The sequence below is a fragment of the Pelophylax lessonae genome (genome assembly GCF_965119305.1).
Source record: "Pelophylax lessonae genome assembly, chromosome: 2".
Lineage (NCBI taxonomy): Eukaryota > Metazoa > Chordata > Amphibia > Anura > Ranidae > Pelophylax > Pelophylax lessonae.
Genome location: NC_138769.1, coordinates 325,109,613 through 325,133,401, shown reverse-complemented (window position 1 = coordinate 325,133,401; position 23,789 = coordinate 325,109,613). Strand labels below are relative to the sequence as shown.

General features: G+C 41.3%; 1 protein-coding gene across 1 annotated transcript in view; it reads right to left on the bottom strand.

Annotated features, from left to right (window-relative positions):
• FOXO6 (forkhead box O6) overlaps positions 1-22,982 on the bottom strand; it is a 151,895-nt gene extending 128,913 nt beyond the window's left edge. The window contains exon 1 of the mRNA XM_082245845.1: positions 22,416-22,982. Within this exon, the coding sequence (XP_082101971.1) occupies positions 22,416-22,727 (312 nt within the window). The 5' untranslated portion in view covers positions 22,728-22,982. The remainder of the gene's footprint in view (positions 1-22,415) is intronic.
• Positions 22,983-23,789: the final 807 nt, after the last annotated feature.

The following is a 23,789-nucleotide window of genomic DNA, read 5'->3' as shown; positions in this document are numbered from 1 at the left end:
TCCGCTGGGGCCTGCCAGTCTTTACCAAGAGAGACAGAACGGCAATCTGCCTATGTAAATGAGACAAATAGCCGTTCTGTCAGGGAGAAGATAGAGATCTTATGTTCCTTCTAAACAGGAACATGGATCTCTGTCTTCCCCCAGTCAGACCATCCCCTAGACCACAGGTGTCAAACACAAGGCCCGCGGGCCGAATCCGGCCCTCAAGGCCATTTCATGTGGCCCTTGCACCTCTTCTGCAGCTGCAGGAGAGCTCCAGCCCTCTTCTGGCCCTCGTCCAGTCCCTGTACTTTTTGCTTTTCAGCAATGCCTACAGCTTCTTCCCAGCAGCAGCACAAGATAAGGGGGTGCACTGTGATGTAAGGGAGGGTGGGGGACTCAATTTCTGATGATGGGGAGGCTCTTGACGTCTTATGTAAGAGTAGGAGATGCTCTGGACATCTAGTCTTACAGATACAACTGGCCCTTTTGAGGGCAATAATAATGCTGATACGGCCCACGATTAAATTGTGTTTGACACCCCTGCACTAGACAGTTAGAAAGCACCTCCTAGGGACATGTTGAACCCTTTGATCGCCCCAGATGTTAACCCCTTTCCTGCCAGTGTCATTAGTATAGTAACAGTGCATATTTTTTAGCACTGATCACTGTAATAATGTCACTAGTCCCCAAAAAAGTGTGAAAAGTGTCAGTTAGGTGTCTGATATGTCCGCGGCAGTCCCGCTAAAAATCGCTGATTGCCACCATTACTAATAAAAAATAAATAAATAAAAATGCCATAAAAATATCCCATAGTTTGTAGACGTGATAACGTTTGTGCAAACCAATCAATATACGCTTATTGGGATTTTTTTTTTTTTTTACCAAGAATATGTGGCAGAATACATGTTGGCCTAAAATGATGAAGAAATTAGATTTTTACGTTTTTTTTTTGGCTGTGTTTTATAGCTGAACCTTAAAAATATATATATTTTTTTCCGAATTGTCGCTCTTCTTTTGTTTATAGCGCAAAAAATAAAAATTGCAGAGGTGATCGAATACCACAAAAAGAAAGCTCTATTTGTGGGAAAAAAAGGACATCAATTTTATTTAGGTACATCGTCGCACGACCGCGCAATTGTCAGTTAAAGTAACAAAGTGCCGTATCCCTAAAAAATGGCCTGATCATTAAGGGGGTAAAACCTTCCGAGGCTGAAGTGATTAATAATTTTGCATGAATTGTGGTGATCAGCTCTCAAAAGCTGTGTACTAATGATCAGATTATCGTACGATCGCTTTGAAATCGGTATTTTGCGTACGATTTTCTGATCGTGTGTACGGGCCATTAGTCTTCCATTCCACAACACGGAATTCCCCACTTCTGTGTCTCTTGGGTCAGATCAATGCAACTTGGAGTTGATTAAAAGCTCTAACGACCTTTATACCATGCAGTCAGGGTACGGCACATTTAACACCATACGGATGAATAAGACGCCTGATGTGATATTGGTTCCTCCATACTGCTAACTTCTGTGAGTGCTTTTCTCTTTGGTTTACCCTTGAACATAAATATAATGCGGTTGATTTACTAAAACTAGAAAGTGCAAAACCTGGTGCATGGTAGCCAATCTGTTTCTAACTTCAGCTTGGTGAATTAGGGCCAGTTTACATGCAGCCCAGTGCATTTTTTTTCTGCATCAAAAATGCATGAAAAGTAGATTATATGGTTTCCAATGGCATAGTTCACACCAGTGCTTGCAGTTCCAGTGTGTTCCAGTTTCAGAAAAAAAAAAGTAGAACATGCTGCATTTTTCATGCACTGGACTGTACTGGAACGCTGTACAAGGCATCAAAAAAGCACTGGAACATACCAAAAAGGCACTGAAATACACATTTCCTTATTTGAGGTTAAGATAAAAGAGAGGGAAAAATGCACTGGACTGCATCAAAAAAGGCACCAATAACACATCAAAAACGCACTGGAACACATCAAAACGCATCAAAAACGCGCATGCAGAAAAGCATCTGGAACGCATCTGGACTGCGTTTCTATGGTGTGAACTGGCCATCAAGCTTTGACAAAAATAAAAAACTGGAAACTGATTTCTATGCAGAGCTGCACCAGAATTTGTATTCTCAGGTTTTAGTAAATCGACCCAAATGTGTAAATGTAAAATGTAAATGTGTGTTATTGCTTATTTGTTATTTTTTTACTACAGTTTGTATACCGCCCTATGATCTGTTATATTTGGATGTATCTTCGTTATTAGGAATTATGGAAGGAAAAATTTCGAACAAAGAATGCATAATGAAATGCAAAAAAAGAACCACTGTATTGAACTGAGAATATGGAGCCTAACCTCCTTCTGAAAATGATAATTATCTTAATGTTAGGTTGATACAACTGCCCATATACAGGTAGATGTTTGTACAAACGTTCATACAGAAATTCGGGGAAAGAAATTCAACAGAACATTCTTTCTTGCCACCATTGGGTCAACAAATTTTATAAAAAAGTCTTGAAAATTTTCTTTTAGATCTACTATTTTAAAGGAATCCCAGACATATTAAACAGTTTTCATCTACAATATGTATCATTTTTCTATTACGAAAAACACACTTAGCGTCAGAATTTAATTTACTCCATCCTGCTTCTTCGAATTTTCTCATCACTACGGTCAAAGACAAATGTTGATTTGACCCCACTAACTATTAGAAAATCAAACAAAAGCTCCAAAATTTCTTTTTTTTTTTTAAATTAAATTAAACTAGTATATAGTCACTTTAAAGTGGTTGTAAAGGCACAAGGTTTTTTTTACCTTCATGCATGTATGAAGGTAAAAAACCTTCTGTGTAAAAAAACTTCTGTGTGCAGCAGCCCCCCTAATATTTACCTGATCCCCCTCTCAATCCAGTGATGTCCAGGGGAGCCCTGCCTCTCCGGGGACTCGCACTCCTGATTGGCTTTAGGCAGCAGCTCCTGCTGCTGTCAATCACAGCAAATTAGCCAATCAGGAGACGGAGGGAGCGGTGCCAAGCAGCGGCTCAGTGTGTGAATGAACAAACAGAGCAGTGGCCCAACTCAGGTGCCCCCATGGCAAGCTGCTTGCTGTGAGGGCGCTCGGCAGGAGGTAGAGCTGCACGATTAATCGTTAAAAGATCTCAGTCTCGATTAGACCCCCCCACATGATTCTAATCCAGCATTTCCACAATTCATGTAAAAAGTGCAGAGCAGTTCTCCTGCTCACAGCTGTAAAAAAATAAAGCAGCCGGAAATGTTTATCAATAACATTGTTTAGCGCTGAAAGACACCGATAAAAAGAAATCTGTATCTTCGTATCTGTCCTTCTGTTTATTAATTTACAGATAAAAGGGATGAACTTAGGTCAGCAAATAAAGTCAATTTAAAGCAGCCTTGTCAAGTAAAAAAAATACTTTTTTATTAAATTGTTTCTCTGTTTAACCCCTTATTAACCCTTAATTTACTTGAATCTGCCTTATTAATTTCTTATTCTCCTTCTCCATTTAATTATTATTTTACTGCTGCTTTTTTTTTTATTTATTTTACTTCTATTTTATAAACTATTAATAATTAAAACTTTTTTGTTCATTAATATTTTTACAACTTTAACATATTAACACACGTTTCACAGTAAAAAAAGCACACAAGAAAAAAAAATATTTAATTTGTAAAGTAGTAAGAAGGAACTTGTCAATGCTTTGTACCATTGCTGACAGCTGAAGTGTAAACAAAACCGTTGCAGTAGGTATCGGTAATTGGTGTTGGCGAGTACTAAAAAAAAAAAAAAGACCCTAATATAACTTAATGGTAATTTTTTTTTATTCTTTTAGAAATTTCATTATTTTTCATTACATTTCTTCAAATTTGATTGAAGCAAAGAGTATTATGTCTTTTTTTTATTGCCATCTTGTTTGTTTGATTGTTCAGGGGTTGTAAATCTTTAAAAATCTTTAAAAATATAAAAGTTCTTCAGAATCGTAATCTTTATTCTAAGCAAAAAAATTGTGATTCTCATTTTATCCAGTATCGTGCAGCTCTAGCAGGAGAGGGGGGCCAGGAGCACCGGCGAGGGACCTGAAGGATCTTGGCTGCTCTGTGGTAAGTATGACATGTTTTTTATTTTATTAATTAAAAAACAAGACTTTAATATAGCTTTAAGGTACTGAAATCAATAAAGTATACAGTTATCCCCGCTCTGCTTTAGGGGTTGCTCCCTCCTGGGCTCTGTCGTTCATATGTGGTGGGACTGCCCCAAAATACGGGGCTTCTGGAATAAAGTATTCAATATCATCAGGAAAGTCACGGGTTTATCTATTGTGCAGTCACCACAGATTGCTCTGCTTAACATGCCTACTCCGGGCGCATCCAAATTTCAAAAACGTCTCATTCACTTCATTCTTCTGGGAGCCAAAATGACTATAGCCAGCGCTTGGAAGCGACCTTCTGTTTCCATACTGCGCGCTAAAAGAAAAATTTCCTGGATCATGTCGCAAGAATTGTTAGCTAGCAAACTCCTGGATATTCACCATATCTTTGAAGTGGTGTGGGAACCATGGGCTGAGTTCACTAAAACCCTATTGCATGCTCTGCAGCACTAGTTTGATCCTTCTTGTTCTTAGGGACCTGTCAGGAAAACTCTTTCCTATCACTTTTTCTCTCTAAGACCTCATTCCTCTGTGCTAGTAGCGCACCCTCTTTATCATGGACTTATCCTTCCTCTGTTCTCTCTTTTAATAGCCTCTTTAACTCTCCTTTCTATTCCTTTCCCACCTTTTGTCTCTTCTCTTTCTCTTCTTCACACAATTATCTCTTAAGCATACCATGCTTGTTGTGAAGTTTTTGAGACGCTAGTTGTTTCCTACCTTCACGGTATTGGAAGCCTTCTCGACTCGTAGGGTTGCATATTACTCAATAACATTTTGATCTAAATTTATAAATTTACGGCTCTCTTTTATATGGGTAAATCATTAATACCTCAACTTGGTTTGCCAGAGCTGAGTTATGGGGGAGCCGGGGTTGCCCTATCTCTCCTGAGGGGACAGTCTTAGCCAACAGTAGGGGTCACCTTGGGATTGGGCAGGCCTCTCAGGATCTCCATTTCACGACACATAACTTTTCCTCTGCGCCTTTCGCATTGTGGAACATGTGAAGACCACTTGCTTACTTACACTTTGAAGTTTTCGAGAGTTGTATGTATTCTGTTTAGTATGTTTCAATTTGTCAAATATTTGCTTCTAGTGCATGGTTCATAATGCTTGTTTTGTATCTGTTCCATTATATTACAAATAAAAATCTTTTGAAAGTAAAAGGCTAAAAAAAAAAATATACAGTTATTCTGACTTCTAGACTTCCAAACGGAGGTCAGCAGTGGTAGCCCCTATATCCTTTGGTACAGGTTCCTTCAAAACTTACACATTGTTGTACACATGCATGCTGCCAAAACACTTGTAGATTCAGAGTCAGAATCAGCCCTCAAATTGTATGCTTGTCATATCAATGTGATTGCATAGTGCAATCAGAGATAACAGAGTTCTCATCTTAAACATATTTTCCGTATATCAGCTGAATTTTCTAGACCTTTAACCATACAACTATCAAATAGATACACTTTGCTTCATATACTAAGGCTCGAAAAAAAATCCCAGAGGTCAGCCAATACACCTAAAAAGTATTACAACCGGTGCCTCAGTTTTTACTGCTATCTATGGAAGCACTTGATTGCAGTTTCTAAAAAGTACCTGCTGGGTCCTACAGTGGACTATAGTTTTCCTATTTTTCAAATCAATTCTATATTTCTATTATATTTAATAAGAAAATATTATGACTGATACCACCTTGGTTATTAAAATGTATTCCACAAATGATATCTAGTATCTTCTACTCTACATGCAATGGTTATGTAAGGAAAAAGAAAGAATCGGATTGTGCAGGCCAAACAGAGGACTGTTCATGGTTAAATAAAATCCATGTTTTATTTGTATCAAAAACTAAATAAAACAATACACAAAAACAATTATATAAAAATAGTCCCTCAAAGGGAGAGACGTATATGGTGGCTAATTTGATGAGCACTATATGGTAGGGGTCTTCAGTGTCAACGTGTTTCACCAATCGCTTCCTCAGGGCTACAAAGACCATATAGTACCCATCTCTGGTGGTAAACATACAAGGAAAGCTCCCCTGGGTGGTGGAATCTAAACATTTAGAGCCAATTGCTTGACCCACTAAAGGATTCTCTCGACGCATGCATATATTGCCTAGTATATGTCAGGTAATCCTCCTAGGCAGCAATTGGGCTCACTGGGTTAAGCATTAGCCCTACAAGCATCATGTTGTATACTTTCCCATAACCTAGTTCCATGGAACGCACAATAACCTTGGCAAGTATTAAAAGACGCCTATTAAAATGTGCTTTATAGGTTGCTGGCTGGTAAGTGGGGTTTGGATTGTCCTTTCAAGGAAATGGAGATTTGCTATGGTGCGACGGTGGCGCAGGCATATTTCTGTAGTGACAGTTCATGAATAATACAAGTCCAATTATTATCATGTGGCAATAGATCACTATTATAAATGACCCACTGGCAAAGAGAAGAGATGCTGGGATCAAGTACCACCTGACCTAATGTGAACTGCAAATGGAACAAATTAAATAAAGCAGAAGAAAAAATTAAATCCATTTCCCACGCACAAAAAAAAAAAAAAAAAGAATTAGCTTGGTTATCGAAAAAAAAAAAAAAAAAAACCCTATCAGTCTTGAATTGATATGTGAATGTAAATTTCAATTTTTGGTGAAACCAACACCTCTCCAAAATGCAAAAAATAAATGCTCTTGTTGTTAATTGTAAAAACCTTTAGCAATAAAGGGGTTAACATAAAATGTTATCTTTTGAAGAAAGATAAGTAATCAGCATTCAGTGGATTAAAATCCCTCCAGGTATTAATAAAAACAACTGTGGACTTGTGATATAAATACCAAATCCAGGAATAGTCCAGCATGTAAATCCAAGAACCTGCCATACACAAGGGGATGTTGTAGGCGTACTAGCTGAACACCAGGGAAAAAGCCAAGATGTGTGAATGTGTCAAGCACTTCACAATGTGTAAAATTCTCAAACACACATTTAATAAGTGACAGGACAATGCACAGTTGCAATCGTTCTTTGACACTTTAGTGCACCATGGTTAAAACTGTCGCAAAAGGAAACATCTACTGCCCACAACAACTTCTCCAATGCTTTTTTTAGCCTAAAGTATCACAAAGGGCTTGCCTTGTTTGGAGTATATTTTTAGTATAGCATGTAATTGATATTTCTTTACATATTACACCTTCGTATTTAATAGTTTTATTTTTTACCCTTTAAAGTTTTGTCAAATTTACTAGCAGTTTACTAAATCATAGACCTGCATCCTTCTACAGCAGAAGACAATAGAAGGGATCTTCTGAAGCCCTCAGTGTTCCTGATCCTCAATATCCATTTTTATATCAGCCATTTGTAAGTCTATAGCTTGTAGTTTGAATATGATCTGCGTCAGGATCAACTAAATGCTCCCCTTTGGTCATTACCAGTAGACCACCAAAACCTAAGCTAGCTCACAACGCTTGAGCAGATCTGCTTAGATGGAGATTACTGTAGCTTCCTCATTTACTCTCACACTTTTACGCTCTCTAATGGTGCTTTTCCACTGCATGGAACCGAACGGTTCGGCTCGCTTTTGTGCTTTTCCACTGCTGGTACCGCATGGTACGGTGTAGGAACGGTTCGGTACGGTACGGCGGCGCTTTTCCACTGCATGGAACCGAACGATACGGCTCTCAAAAACAGTACCACCTCGATTCCAAGAGGTACCATACCCGGTACCATATCCCACAATCCTTTGCATGCAGTCACTACTAGCCACTGATTGGTCAGAGAATCCCACCCACCCCGTTGTTATCCCACCCACTTAACTTTAGTACTACTTTAGTGGAAAAGCAAACCATACCGAACCGTTCCAACACCGTACCATGCAGTACCAGTAGTGGAAAAGCAAACCGGGCCAAGCAGGGCCGAGTAGAGCAGAGCCGGTACTTGCAGTGCCATTGACGAACCAGGAAGATGTGTCAGACCTAAACTTTTTACAACATTGGGAATATGATCTTCAAACTTTGTTCTCAGCCTTAGAAAAACAAAATAATACTTCTCGCTCAAAAAGCCTCCTTGGCAAGTAGGTACTAGGAGGGAGGTTATAAACTTCTCCCACGATGTTACAGATACAGAACTCCAGCCAAATTGCATAGAATATATCCGCAGGTCCCGAACACAAGTTGGCGCTGTGGGGAATCTGTGGGGACCCTTCTACATATTTTCTGGGAATGCCCAAAATTAAACAGTTTTTGGACTGATGTGGACTCTACTATTAAGATGCTGACCGGAGTCTCACTTGATAGGAACCCAGCAGCCTACCTAATAAATGACACCACTTTGTCTAACAAGAAATGTAAGAACTCTTTACTTAGACATTTACTTACAGCAGCCAAGGCCTGTATCCTGACCTTATGGAAAAGTATGTGTCCCCCTACAGTTGCCCATTGGAAGACAAGAATTGCAGACATTCAAGTTATGGAAAATTTTACCACGACTTTGCAGGAGCAAGAAGATAAATATTGGAAGATCTGGACTCCCTACTTTAGGCGCTTTTCCACTGCATGGAACCGAACGGTTCGGCTCGCATTTGTGCTTTTCCACTGCTGGTACCGTATGGTATGGTGTAGGAACGGTTCGGTACGGTACGGCGGCGCTTTTTCACTGCATGGAACCGAACGGTACGGCTCTCAAAAACAGTACCACCTCGATTGTGGTTCCAAGAGGTACCATACCCGGTACCATATCCCACAATCCTTTGCATGCAGTCACTACTAGCCACTGATTGGTTAGAGAATCCCACCCACCCCGTTGTTATCCCACCCACTTAACTTTAGTACTACTTTAGTGGAAAAGCAAACCATACCGTACCGTACCGAACCGTTCCAACACCGTACCATGCGGTACCAGCAGTGGAAAAGCAAACCAGGCCAGGCAGGGCCGAGCCGGTACTTGCAGTGGAAAAGTGCCATTTTTCTATAGGGACCAGACACCATTGGCTTCACAGCCACTGGAGCATCCTGTGGGATGGTCTATTCCTGATGGGTTTCCTTTCCCTTTTTTCCTTCTTATTTTGCTCTTCCCCCGTTTCCCCTTTCCTCTTATGCCTTTTCTGTACTTGCTTACTTTATGTGTTCGGTCAATAAGACCGATATCTCACCTTGAACTATTAAAAACATAAAACTGCTGAGGGAATTCGCCAAACACCATGGTTGGTCCTATGGAACTATGTACTGATGTCATAAGCTTGTTGGGTTCCTTTTTAAGTTGCAGCCAGTTGACCTAGTGGTTGTTAAATACTAGCTGTGCCGAGATGTGCCTTTGTAATATTACCTTTTTATCTTTTTTCGAATGGCTATGTAAAATTCCTTGACTTCTAAATAAAGAATTTTAAAAAAAATATGATCTGATCAAATATGATTTGATGGTTTTTCACAAATATGCAGCCAACTTGAAGGGCAAAATACTTGCCAACATCTTAGGATATAACAAGCTAACCCAACTGTGCATCTGTCAACTGTCCTGGACTTGTGTACTTTTCTGGTGGCATGCCCAATAACTACAATCCTGTCTCAGCAATTAGTTAGATCTGTCTGAGCCTTCTCGAGTCCCAAAGACAAGTGGATTTTTATTTGAATGTTTTTTAAAATTTACTAGCAGTATACTTATTTGTAGACGTATATCCTTCTACACCAGAAGACAGTAGAAGGGATCTAACGATGCCCTCAGCGTTCTCGATCCGCAAGATCCATTTTCATATACCCCAGTCATCAGCCTATAGTTTGTAATTAGAATAAGATCTGATCAAATATGATTTGATGGCTTTTCACAAAGAATATATGCAGCCACCTTAAAGGGCAAATCACACGCCAACATCTTAGGATATACAAGCTAACCCAACTGTGCATCTGTCAACTGTCCCGGACTTATGTACTTTTCTGGTGGCATGCCCAACAAAAACAACCCCATCTCAGCAATCAGTCAGATCTGTCTCAGGCTTCTCAAGTCCCAAAGACAAGTGGATTTTTTTTAAGGAAAATAAGTAGAAATGAACACATTTTAAATTGGTGTACCGTTAATCAACTCTAACATTTAAAAAAGTACCAATTACTTCAAATGAATCTATCCCTGAAATATCATATGCCAATTACACAGCACCTAAAGGTATAAGCTTGGCAGAACCCCAAGGTTTTTCAGATCCCAGCCCCCCCCCCCCCCACACTGATTGCGCCAGGAGCTTAGCAAATTTTGCAAGGAAGGGGTCATAGAACACTGCTAAGTCAGATAGGTAAAGGTGAAAATTTGCTGTTCCTCACCCCAGAATAAGAATAAGAAATTGGAATTTTGGGAAAAGTGTTGTACGTGTGATTTAAACACAATGTGAGAGGTTCAATCTTTCCTAAGCAGGAGGTTTTGAAAACTTCATGGCACTGATATAGTATGCAGCATAGAAAGCAATGTGTTTTAATAAGCATGTACAATTTGACTTTGGTTTGGACAAAGGGAATAATAAAATTGCTGATTTGTAAAAAGTAAAAAAGGTGTAGGGGTGCAGGTATAAACATATTAAGTAATTATAATAAATAAATTGCCACAATCTGTTAATAAAAACCTTATTTGTCTTTTAATGAATTACCTGTTTGCTGTAGGATAGTGCCCATTTTATTTAAAGTGACACTGAACAGGTTTAACCACTTCAGCCCTGGAAGGTTTTACCCCTTTCCTGACCAGGCCATTTTTTGTGATACGGCACTAAGTTGCTTGAACTGACAATTGCGCGGTCGTGTGGCACTGTACCCAAATAAAATTGATGTCCTTTTTTTCACACAAATAGAGCTTTCTTTTGGTGGTATTTGATCACCTCTGCGATTTTTATTTTTTGTGCTATAAACGAAAAAGTCCCACAATTTTGAAAAAGAAACAATATTTTTTACTTTCTGATCGCACACGTACGTGATTTTGCGCAGCCGGGCCGCCCTCCCGCATTATATATGCGGTTGAAGGTCCGGAAGTGGGTAAAAAAGAAAAACTCTCTTAAAGTATGTATTCTTAATTCAAAAAGGTCCCTTCTAATGCTCTCAGCCTCCTCCAAATCTTCAAACTCCTAAGCCCCTTTTACACGGGGTGGACTCCACCAGTAGTCCACCAGCTCAGTGGGGAATCTGTCTGCTGATCCCTGCTGAGCAGGTGGATGGCTGGTCCATGTCTGAACCGTTTATGCAGAGAGGAACGCTCTATCCCAATGCACACATTCCTGTAGAAACGGCTGTGCATATAAGTGGGTGCTGAGGCGACTATTGGCTGGAACCAAGAGTAATCACAGTAAGAGAATGTCGTCAGCACATCAAGGATCTCCAGAACGAGTCCAAAGCTTTATTCAGCATTCACATCATTACAGCAGATAGCAACGTTTCTGAGCCACACAGGACCCCTTCACATGCCTGATGAAGGTGTCCTGCGTCGCTCCGAAACATTTCGTAATCTGCTATAACGATGTGATCGCTGAAATCTTTGGACACGTTCTGGAGAACCTTGGAATGTTGGTTACATTCTCTTGCTAAAGGCCCGTACACACGTACCGATTGTCGGCCGTAAATATTCGGCCAACGACCGATCGGCCGAACAAAATCTGGTCTACATGCTATAAAATTTTTGTTGGCCAACACCAGAACGGCCGATTGTTCGTCAGTCAGTATAGATTTCGGCCGACAAAAGCCAGATGAGCAAGACTGGGCATGCTCAGAGAAGAAAAAACACACGGAAAGTTAACCATCACATGACATCACTTCTGAAGTTGGTTGTTGTTGGCCGACAAAATTTGTGTGCAGTCTTGAGCACTTTTCAACCAACACGACAGCACTCGACAAAAGACGGCCGATCGTTCGGCCTAAAATCGGTGCGTGTGTACGGGGCTTTATGCAGAACGGGCACACACACACAGCAAAATCTACTCTACGGGTGATCGGATGTACACGGTCAATTTACACCTGACTGCCATTCGATCCTGTTTTTAGCAGATCAGATTGGATTTCAGTGGGTGTAAATGTACACGCCCGCTTACATCAACCGCTCCCTAGAGGACAATGATGGATCCAATCTGGTCCGCCTGAAAAACTGACAGGCGGACCCGATCGGTCCGCTAGTGTGAAAGGGGCCTTAGAGGGTGGCTACATTGTTCTCTCCATGGTCCTACTGTATGTAGGAACGTAGCCACCATCTCTTGCTTGCTTCTAAAATGGATTATGGACTATGGGATTTGTAATGCACATAGAGATGTGCACATGACAGCAATTAACCTGCACTGATTGTTCCAAGCGGGCTCATAGTCGCAGTTACAAGGAGGCAGATTCAGAAACAATTTCATGAAACATAGGATTACTGGGCCATTACGTAGAGGATATGATTATGTATGAATTATTTTGGAAGAATAAGTGTCACTTTAAGCTTACAATTTTTCCCACTTCCAAGAATCTCAAACATCTTAACAGAATACTTTCTATACCCAAGATCCTTTCCAGTTACAGACATTTCTGTCTTCAAACAAAAACTGCAATGAACAGCAATATCCTCTTGTAACAGTATTAAATACGAGTCAGTTCAGAAAAGATGTCTATAGTTACATGAAAGAGGAACTAATCTGATAATGTGTTGCATTATGCGCTAATACATGGAAGTGCAATCTTATATTTCTTACCAATTCCCCTATAATTTGCTGAAAATCATGTGAGGATCAGCCTGGAGCATGAACTGTTGAATGTTATGGGCAGAGTTCAGCAGCATCGACAACAGATATAATATATATATATGCAGACCCTCCAATACATAAAACCCCCAAAAAATGTACACTCCTATCTACATTTAGATTAGAAAAGTCCTTTTTTTTTAACTTGCAGGTTGAATGAAAAAAAACTGCTCTGATTCACAATCCACACACTCGATGTGGACAGGGGAATCCTCCCCACTGAACTATTGTATTCTGACAATGGAGAAACTTCCCTTCCATCAGAATACACTGATCAGCGCTGTAAGCTACAGCCTGCAGGGCTAATCAAGAAGGGAAAATCTGACAGGGCGGTTGTACAGAAGTTGATCGCTAGATCTGTACAGCCTCCCTGAACACACATGGATCAAAATTTGGACAGTCCCCGCTGAACCGGGCCAAATTTAAATCAATGTATGGCAAGCTTTAGACAAAACTGGGACTCATTAATGAATAATGGAGCAAAAGTCGAGCTGTTCCCGCAGCAACTAGAGAATGCAAGTTAAAACCTGGTTGCTTTATAACAGATTCACTTTCTGCAGTCTTATGATAGCCACACACACTTGGATTTTTTTTAATCGATCAATATTTGATCAAAATGATGGAATCCAGAAACAATTGTATAGCCATGACTTCCCTTCCGATCGATTTCTACTCAATATAGATTGAATTCAAACAAACTGAGTTGGCTGGCCAGGGTGGACAACTATTAATCACGTTGCAGGGCAATATTAAGATGTTTCGTTCACAATGCTTTCATCGTTTGATTGATCAGATTATGAGATTACATGGTAGAAACAGAGATGCAATCGTTAGTTTACGATCAATCATAATTTAAAATCTTATCTTAACTATTAATCAATTAGTCCACTTTCACGTGTGTGGCTTATTGATCAAATGAGATGCCAATTATAGATTGATTATTCCTATCAGAAGAGATGGCTTACAATTTCACCTACTTCCAAGAACCTCGAACGTATTAATAGAATATTCTCTATAACCAAGATCCTTTCCACTTACAGACTTTTCTGTCTTCAAACAAACAAAAAGTTAGAAAATAAATCAATTGTTTATTGAAGAGTGTATGGCCACCATTGGAGTGCCACTGCAAATCAAAATTTGGTCTTTTGCACAGCAAAGTGGGGTCTTACATTGGATATGTCCATGTAGCATAAAACATAAACATTTAAACAATCATTATCTAAGAAAAAATGAACACATTTCATAATACACTATATTGTCAAAAGTATTGGGACGCCTGCCTTTGCACGCACATGAACCTTAATGGCATCCCAGTCTTAGTCCGTAGGGTTCAATATTTGGCTGGCCCACCCTTTGCAGCTATAACAGCTTCAACTCTTCTGGGAAGGCTGTCCACAAGATTTAGGAGTGTGTCTATGGGAATGTTTGACCATTTTTTACGTATCTGTGAAATCTGGAGAAGGTCTGGCTCGCATTCTCCGATTTAATTCACCCCAAATGTGTTCTATAAGGTTGAGGTCGGGACTTTGTGCAGGCCAGTCAAGTTCCTCCACCCCAAACTCGCTCATCCATGTCTTTATGGACCTTGCTTAGTACACTGGTGCCCACTCATGTTGGAACAGGAAGGGACCACCCCCAAACTGTTCCCACAAAGTTGGGAGCATGAAACTGTCCAAAATGTCTTGGTATGCTGACACCTTAAGGGTTCTCTTCACTGGAACCAAGGGGCTAAGCCCAACCCCTGAAAAACTACCCCACACCATAATCCCCCCTAAGCCATCAAATGATTTGGACCAGTGCACAAGGCAAGGTCCAAAAATACATGGATTAGCTAGTTTGGGGTAGAGGAACCCAATAGAACAACTTTAGGATGAATTAGAGTGGAAACTGCAAGCCAGGTCTTCTCGTCTACATCAGTGCCTGACTTCACCAATTTGCCTCTGGAAGAATGGTCAATCATTCCCATAGACACACTCCTAAACTTTGTAGACAGCCTTCCCAGAAGAGTTGAAGCTGTTATAGCTGCAAAGGGTGGGCCAACTCAATATTGAACCCTACGGACTAAAGCCTAGTACACACGCAACGATTTTCTGCCGACCGGCCGTCCGTCTTTTGTCCAGAGTGGTGTTTTGTTGGTTGGAATGTGCCTAGACTGCACTGGACTTTTGTCGACCGACAAAATTCTACTTCAGAAGTGATGTCATGTGTTGGATTGCTTTCTTTGTGTTCTTTCTTCTCTGAGCATGCCTAGTCTTGCTCATAAGATTTTTCCCTGTCGAAATCTGTACTGACTGCACGAAAATCGGCTGTGTTTTGACGGAGGACAAAAATTTTATAGCCTGCACACCAGATTTTTTTCAGCCGAAAAGTCGGAGTCGGTTGTCGGAAGCATCATACTAACAAGCCGAAAATCGGCAGATCGGTCGTCGGACGAAAATTCCCTGCTTCGACGCGTGTGTACGAGGCTTTAGACTGGGATGCCATTAAAGTTCATGTGCGTGTAAAGGCAGGTGTCCCAATACTTTTCACAATATAGTGTATATAGCATAAAATGATACTATATAGAATACTAACACTATAAAATATAATAATGAGCTGTCCATGTAAGCTTACTATTGTCAGTTGAAATGTATTGACTAGTAGTTATTGATTTGGTATAGTACTATAATCTGCAGGAGGTGTAAATAATACTGAGCACCAATCAAACTAATCTGATCAGTTGTGTGATCTTGCCAAAGAAATAGCTGATGCCTTTCAGAATTGTCTTGTGAATTATTGTGTACCTGCTCTAGAATAAATGACTCTCAGTCAAATGAATATCCTCCTTGTCTATATTTTCTTATATGCCAATATACATTTACTTTGCACAGATTCCACATCTTACTGTTCCACTTACTGGCTGGCATAAACTTAGACTGGACATGAACAAAAATGGCAATAGAGCTTATGAAATCATTTTATGGGCCAATCCCGCATTACAAAATAACTATAAGGTACATAAAAGACTTATACTGACGAGTTAAGAATTCTTGAGATGTAAGATGACAACACAAATGTAGTCCAAAGTTCAGAAAAGACTACTAGTAGTAATAGTAAACAAGTTGGGCTATGTTCACATTTGAGCGCAGCGACGGGGGACGTTTTTCATTGTGCATTTCGTGCATTTTTGGAGCGTTTTTCACGCGACAGCTTATTGACTTGAATGGGCTGCCAGTTTTGCAACCAACGCAACAAAGAAGCTCCAGTAAGTACCAGATGTTTGCACTGAGCGAAGTGCAACTGGCAGCGCGCATCTGCTACTTGTGTTTAGGGGGCATAAAAAATAATGGCAACACAATCGTGTTGTGCGTTTTTAAAACATTTTTCACGCATTTGAAAAGGTATTTGTAAACACATTTGAAAACGCATATACCCACCAGAAACACCCATTTCTGCCTGCGGTTCTGCTATACTCAGGTGTGAAGGCAGCCTTTAGGAGGAATTATTAGTAGCAAAGCTTCAGATTTTTTGACTTATTACTAGGTACATCAACATTTTTAAAATGTTCAGCAGGACCAACTCGGCAATGATACATACAGTAGATATAATACTTGTTGAAAAATAAGTTTCACCAGAAAAATATTTGAGCTCTTTGTCACCCAGGGGACAAAGTGCATGTGTAGGCTTTAACGAGCAGGGCTCTCTGATTAATACTGTATTAAATTGTATTGTAATCGTACTGTCTGCCCTCATGTTGTAAACTGTTGGCGCAATAAAAAATCTTGTATAATAACAATAATCATGTGTCCCGAATCGATAGGTTCCTTGGATGCTGAGCTAGCGTGGTTGACAGCACGGCCCTCTTGCTCCACCATTGTCTGCTGATGCTGTTCTCGAGGACACAAATAATAAATGAGGACTGGGTGACAGCAAGGAGAGGAGTGGCAATGACAGCACTTGTCTCGGCGACCATTCACAGTGACACAAGTTGCCAGCTAATCCCGGACTGCCTTCTCTGTCCACAGCCCACATTCACAGCAGTACAGGTTGGTGCTGTATGGTCTCATAAATAGGGGAAAGGAAGTGGGTGTGGTGCCTAATGCTGTGATGGCTCAGGAATGGGGGTGAAGGATAGGATGGGGGGGGGTGCTGTAGTGCTGTACTGGCTCATAATAGAAGAGAAAAAGGGGGTAGTTCCTAGTACTGTGCTGGCTCCTAATTGGGGAGAAGGTAAAGGTGGTGGCCCCTGGTGCTGTGCTGTTAGCTCCCCCATAACAACGCCCATAAATTGGGCTTAAGCCTAGAGAGGAGCTGACAGCCAGCAGAAATGAATAAACAGGTTTTTTTTTTCTCCTAATGACAGCACGGTTCTGAACAGGACAACGTGCTACATCAATTTAGTCCCCTGGGGGGACTAGAAGAACAAAATACTTTACAGAATTTTAGTTTCTAAAAAATATACTGACTTAACTGACTTAACTCTTCTCATTGTACAAAACCCACCAGGTAACTATTATATGAAATTCAGACGAGTATTATTGGAAAAGATACAACAATAATAAGTTGTATGTGATTCCTCTGTAATATGTACGTATGTACAGTAGGCATTTGTACTGTTATAGAAAGGGTTATGTTGATCTCTCATTGGACAATTAGCTCATTAAAAATAATGCTGCCTACACATTCAGCGTATTCAGTGGAATTCCAATTTTCATTAGGGCAGCTGACACTAGGATAAACTACTTTACATCAATTATCCAGTATAAACATGCATACATTTATACTATATACCATCTTATCCTCCTATACCAGGGATCTCCAAACTACGGCCCTCCAGCTGTTGCAGAACTACACATCCCATGCGGCATTGTAAAGCTCTGACTTTCACAGACATGACTAGAGGGCCAAGGTTTGGAGACCCCTGTCCTATACAGTATAAAAGCTAAGTACCACCTTAACATCAGGGATTTCGCCTCCAGTCCAGTGATTTCCCACATGGATATATTTCCCCGCACTTATCTGTATGCATGCCAGCAGTAAGGCATCACGCACCTATTTCGTTTCACACTTTTAGGGAGTATATTTCTATTGGCCTTTCTGCTCTCTACCCCAAGCACTGCTTTGAAGACACCTACTCTAAAAGGTAAGCATTACTGGAGGTTCCCCGCGCACAAAGAATCTTACACCCTCGTGGTTCATGCACCACCTCACTCTCGGCTCTCCTCCCCTTTGAATGCGATAAGGGAAACGCACACAGAACCGGGGTTTCCCGCACCTCGGGTGTGAACGAGCCCTAAGTCCGCTGGCTGGCTGAACAAAAAAAAACTAACCGTGTATAGTCAGCCTGAGGCTGTGAAGGCCATGGTCCACCCACACTGGCACCACCTGCACATGTGTTCCTATGAACTCTACGATAACAGGGGAGTAAATGCTCATATTCCAAAGAGATGTTGGAAATTGAGGACACTGATTCTTGTGGCAATCTAAAATATTTCTTTCCTTTTATTATTATAATGCTTTATACTCTTACACTTATATTAACACCTCAGCACCCACTACCAGAACATGCACACTAGCCCCTCAGTGTCCAGCTCATGTGTGTTAGCACCTCAGCAACCAACGTTAAGTAGATGTGTGTTAACCCCTCAGCACTCACTTATTGGCTTGTATTTGTTACATTCTCTGTGCCAAATCTTCAGTGCATACGCCTTAAATTCGCAGCACAAGTGTGTTAGCCCCTCAACACCCAGTTCCCGGTGGCTGTGCATTAATACCTTGGTGCCCCATGTCCAAATCCAAACACATGTGTTATAAGTCCTCAATGCCCAGTCCCTTTTGCATACACATTACCGCTTAGCACCTTATCCGTAGTGCATGTACAGTAACCCATCTACACACAGTTTCTAGCTCATGTGTGTTAAGCCTTTAGCTCTCGGTCCCCAACTCCTATGCGTTAAATCTTTTACATTTAGTCCTCATCACATCCCCCTAACGACTTAGTACCCAGTCCCAAGCCCATGGGCGATAACCCCTCAGTGTCCGATTCCCAGAGCTTCTGCATTACCTCTTTAGTGCCCTATGGACACTAGCCCCTCAACACACAGTTCCTAGCACATGGGAGCCCCTTCAGCACCCAATCTGCAGCACATGGTACAATGACCCCTCAGCACCCAGTCCCCAACCCATGTGCGTTAAATCTTTTACATTTAGTCCTCATCACATCCCCCCTTATGACTCAGTGCCCAGTCCCAAGCCCATGGGCAATAACCCCTTAGTGTCTGATTTCCAGAGCTTCTGCATTACCTCCTTAGTGCCCCATGGACACTGGCCCCTCAACACACAGTTCCTAGCACATGAGGGCCCTTCAGCGCCCAGTCTGCAGCACATGGCACAATGACCCCTCAGCACCCAGTCCCCAACTCCTAAGCGTTAAATCTTTTACATTTAGTCCTCATCACATCCCCCCTAATGACATAGTGGCCAGTTCCAAGCCCATGGGCGATAATCACTCAGTGTCCGATTCCCAGAGCTTCTGCATTACCTCTTTAGTGCCCTATGGACACTGGCCCCTCAACACAAACACAGTTCCTAGCACATGGGAGCCCCTTCAGCACCCAATCTGCAGCACATGGCACAATGACCCCTCAGCACCCAGTCCCGAACCCATGTGCGTTAAATCTTTTACATTTAGTCCTCATCACATCCCCCCTAATGACTCAGTGCCCAGTCCCAAGCCTATGGGCAATAACCCATTAGTGTCTGATTTCCAGAGCATCTGCATTACCTCCTTAGTGCCCCATGGAGACTAGCCCCTCAACACACAGTTCCTAGCACATGGGGGCCCTTCAGCACCCAATCTGCAGCACATGGCACAATGACCCCTCAGCACCCAGTCCTCTTTAGTGCCCTATGGACAATAGCCCATGGCAGCACATGGCACAATAAGCGTTAAATCTTTTACATTTAGTCCAAATCACATCCCCCCTAATGACTCAGTGCCCAGTCCCAAGCCCATGGGCGATAGCCCCTTAGTGTCTGATTCCCACAGCATCTGCGTTACCTCCTCAGTGCCCCATGGACACTAGCCCCTCAACACACAGTTCCTAGCACATGGGGGCCCTTCAGCGCCCAGTCTGCTGCACATGGGACAATGACCCCTCAGCACCCAGTCCCCAACCCATGTGCGTTAATTCTTCTGCAGCCCAGTCATCAGTGTATGCACCCTACCTATTCAATGCCCAGTTCCCAATATATGTGCATTAACCCCTCAGTGCTCAATCCCCAGTGCATTAAACCCTCAGCGCCTCATGCGTATTAACCCCTCAGCACTTGTCCAGCATATTTTCATTTACCACTTAGCACTTAAAATATTTAATTTTTTAATAGTGATATTTCCTAAATAAAAACCCTCAGCACCCAGTCCCCAGCTCATGTGCATTAACCCTTCATTTCTCCTCAATGTTAAGTCCTCAGAGCATGCACTTTAACCCTCAGGGCCCAATTCCCAGTGTGTACATTCACTCCTCAGTGCCCAGTCTTTATTGCATGGCATTACCCTCTTCTCTCATTGTGCATTGTATGAGCATTAACCCCTAAACACCCAGTGTCCTAATTAACCTCTCAACGCCTTGCCCCCAGTTCATGTGTGTTAACGCCACAACACTCAGTGACTAGGTTATGTATATGAACCCCTCAGGGTCCAGTCCCCAGTATATGTGCATTTAACCCCTCGTGCCCTATCCACCCCACATGCACATAAACGCTTTACGCCCAGTTTGCAGCTTATGTAGATAAACCCGTAAAGCCCAATTTCCAGATCATGTGCAGTAACCCTTTGGTGCCCAGTCCCCAGCATGTGGAAGTTAACCCCTAAGTATCCAGTCCCAAGCTGCTGTGTATTTAGCCTTCAATGCCTGGTACTCATAAACACAGAACAGTTACCACTCCCTGTGTGTTAAACCCTCAATGCCCAGTCCCCATACAGGTAGGTACCCCCTCAGCACCAAGTCCTTAACAAATGTGCATTAGTTCCTCTACACCATTCTGTACACGTTCCTTAGCCCCCAAGGCAGGTGCATTAGCTCCTCTATGCCCAAATTCTAGGGTCCATTAACCCATCTGTAGCTTTTGCATGGTACTCCCTTGAGCTCCTGGTTCCCAGGGTATGTGAATTACCCTTCAATCCCTCAGATTATCCGCATTAACCCCTTAGTGCCTAGTCCCCAGCCCAGAGGTCTTAACTCCTTCGTGCTCAGTCCTCAGCACATGTTTAACTTCTCAGAGATCAGTCCCAAGTGCATGTGCATTAACCCTATAGTGCACAATTTCCACACCATGTGCATTAACACCCCCCCCCCCGTGCCCCCTTGAGTGTTAACCCTTCAGTGCCAAGACCCCAGCACCTACACATGGTCCCCTCCTTGCCCAATGTGTAATGCATGCGCAATAATTTCTCAGCACCCACCTCACAGTGTATGCATATTAACCCCTCAGTACCTAACCCTCTGAGCATTTGCATTCACCCATCTTCGCCCCAGTCCTTATTGCATGCACATAGAGTGGACTCCAGATCACGTATGTCAGAGATTTCCAAACCCTAACCCTAACTGTTGCTTTCTCTGCCTGATTTTGGTATGAAAGTCATTTTTTTTTTTTAAAAAGTACCATTTATATCGCAATGCACACACAAAATAAAAATGAAATTTCCTAGCACTCCACAAAATGACAAAAAAATTAACCTGCACCCACTGTAGAAATGAACCTAGTTCAAGAAAGGAAAAAACGTATGTTATTTTATATATATATATATATATATATATATATATATATATATATATATATATATATATATATATAGATAGATATAATATACGGTATATATTATATTTTATATATATATATATACATATATATATATGCATATGTATATGCATGTATATATATATATATATATATATATGCACATATATATATATATATATATGTATATATGCACACATATATATATATATATATATACATATATTTATATATACACACACCGTACATACATTTTTATATATATATATATATATATATATATATATATATATATATATATATATATATATAAAGATATAGATATAGATAGATATCTTCTCTTATTCTCTCTACTGATCACACACTGGCTGTGGAGCTGTTCGCAAATTATTCTGCAGTGGTTTAAACTCTCTGTCCAAAATGCTGCCCCAATAGACCAAAGTTAATGCTCCCTATAGAACCACTGCTAGCAGAAAAAAAAAAAAAGAATTTCATATCTAATCTCCCAATTTGGAATTGACATTGCCATGCAAACCTACTCCTGGCCAGGGATTCCCTTTTGCATGCACACTGTACAGACAGCTCATATTAATAGCAGTAAAGTGCCAGTTACCTCTCATTGTCACATCACAAGTCACATCTTTTAATTAACCTCCTACAACTCTCTATCTTGGCATTTTCACATCAACACAAAACTATGGAATTACATTTAACTTTGCCTTTTTGTTGGGTGCTTCCGATCAACCTAAAGAAACCAATTGAGGGTTCTCACCTTCCACCCAGCAGAACTGTTGCTGTCACCTTTGTCTTTGAAGTAGGGTACAAACCGGACCATCCAATCGTAAATTTGGGATAGGGTCAGCCGTCGCTCTGGAGAACTTTCTATAGCCTTGGTAATGAGGTCGGCGTAGGACAAATTACCCCAGGCGTTCCTGCGTGAACTCTTAGCTTTGCGCATCTGCCCTGGATCCAAGCCAGGAGGAGGCAAGGGCATATCCGAAGAGGGTTCGGGGAGCGGGGGCCAGGTGCAAGAACGGGGGCGTCCCTGAGGCTCCACATCTGACTCAGCTTCCAACTTCTCCATCACTGGCTCACAAAAGTACCCGCTCTTTTTCTTAGATCACAAAAAAAAAAAAAAACGACTTAAATCCTCATTTGCAAAGGAAATAAAAAGACAGTCAAATACGAGTTAAAAAAATAGGCAACTTCAGGCGCCGAACGGCAAGAACGAATTTCCTCTGGAACAGCTTGGTTTGAATACCTGTGTGCAAGCACAGCAAATAATGAAAGATATTTGCATGAATATTATTTGAAAATCAGCTTCATATTGGCGACTAAAACAAAAAATGACAGCGTTAAGTCTTTTTTTTTTTTTCGGATATTCCCAATGAGGAAAAAATAAAAACTGGATTTATTTAGGGGGCTGATTTGATCATTTGCAGAATCAGCTGCAAAGAAAGTCACCCCCAGTCCTGCCAATAAATAGTCAAGTATCAGAAAAGAAGCGGAAAAAAGTCAGCGCCTATATTGTCTGCCAAATGCTTGGCTTATTCGAAAAAACTAATGTCAATGGGCGAGCAGCTATCCAAAAAAATGATGATGAGACACTTGAAGACGTTTAAATGGACCGATCAATCTTGTATTTTCTGATATTGTCAAAGGAATATCAGCAGGTCGCAATAATGAGCTGCTATTGAGCAACAACAAAGCTGCTTATGACATGTTCCAATTGCTGTCTCAGGGTTCAATCTAAAGCCAAAAATGTCAAATCTACATCTGATCTAGGAGAGGAATAGAAGAAATCAGTCCAAAGAGGTGTCTGGGCTCAGTCTTTCGCAGCAACAGATGTTCCTAAGACAAAAATCCAAAAATCCCATTCAAATTCAAGTCTTTCCACCCCAAAATTCGCTGGGTGGAGCCTGCAGGGGAGCTAAAAGTCCCCCCTTACCCCAGACACTTCAATTGAATAAGAAGATCATTGCTCTCTGGGCAGTTGTTGAAGGCAGGGTGGTTCCGATTTTTGTACCTTTGTAGTAGTGGCTCTTTAGTTAACCCCCCTTGGTCCTGTGGATCGGTCACGCGTGGCCCCCCAGCAGCCAGATCGTCACGTGTGGAGATGCTGCGGTGTGGGGAAAGGCTGGTGTGG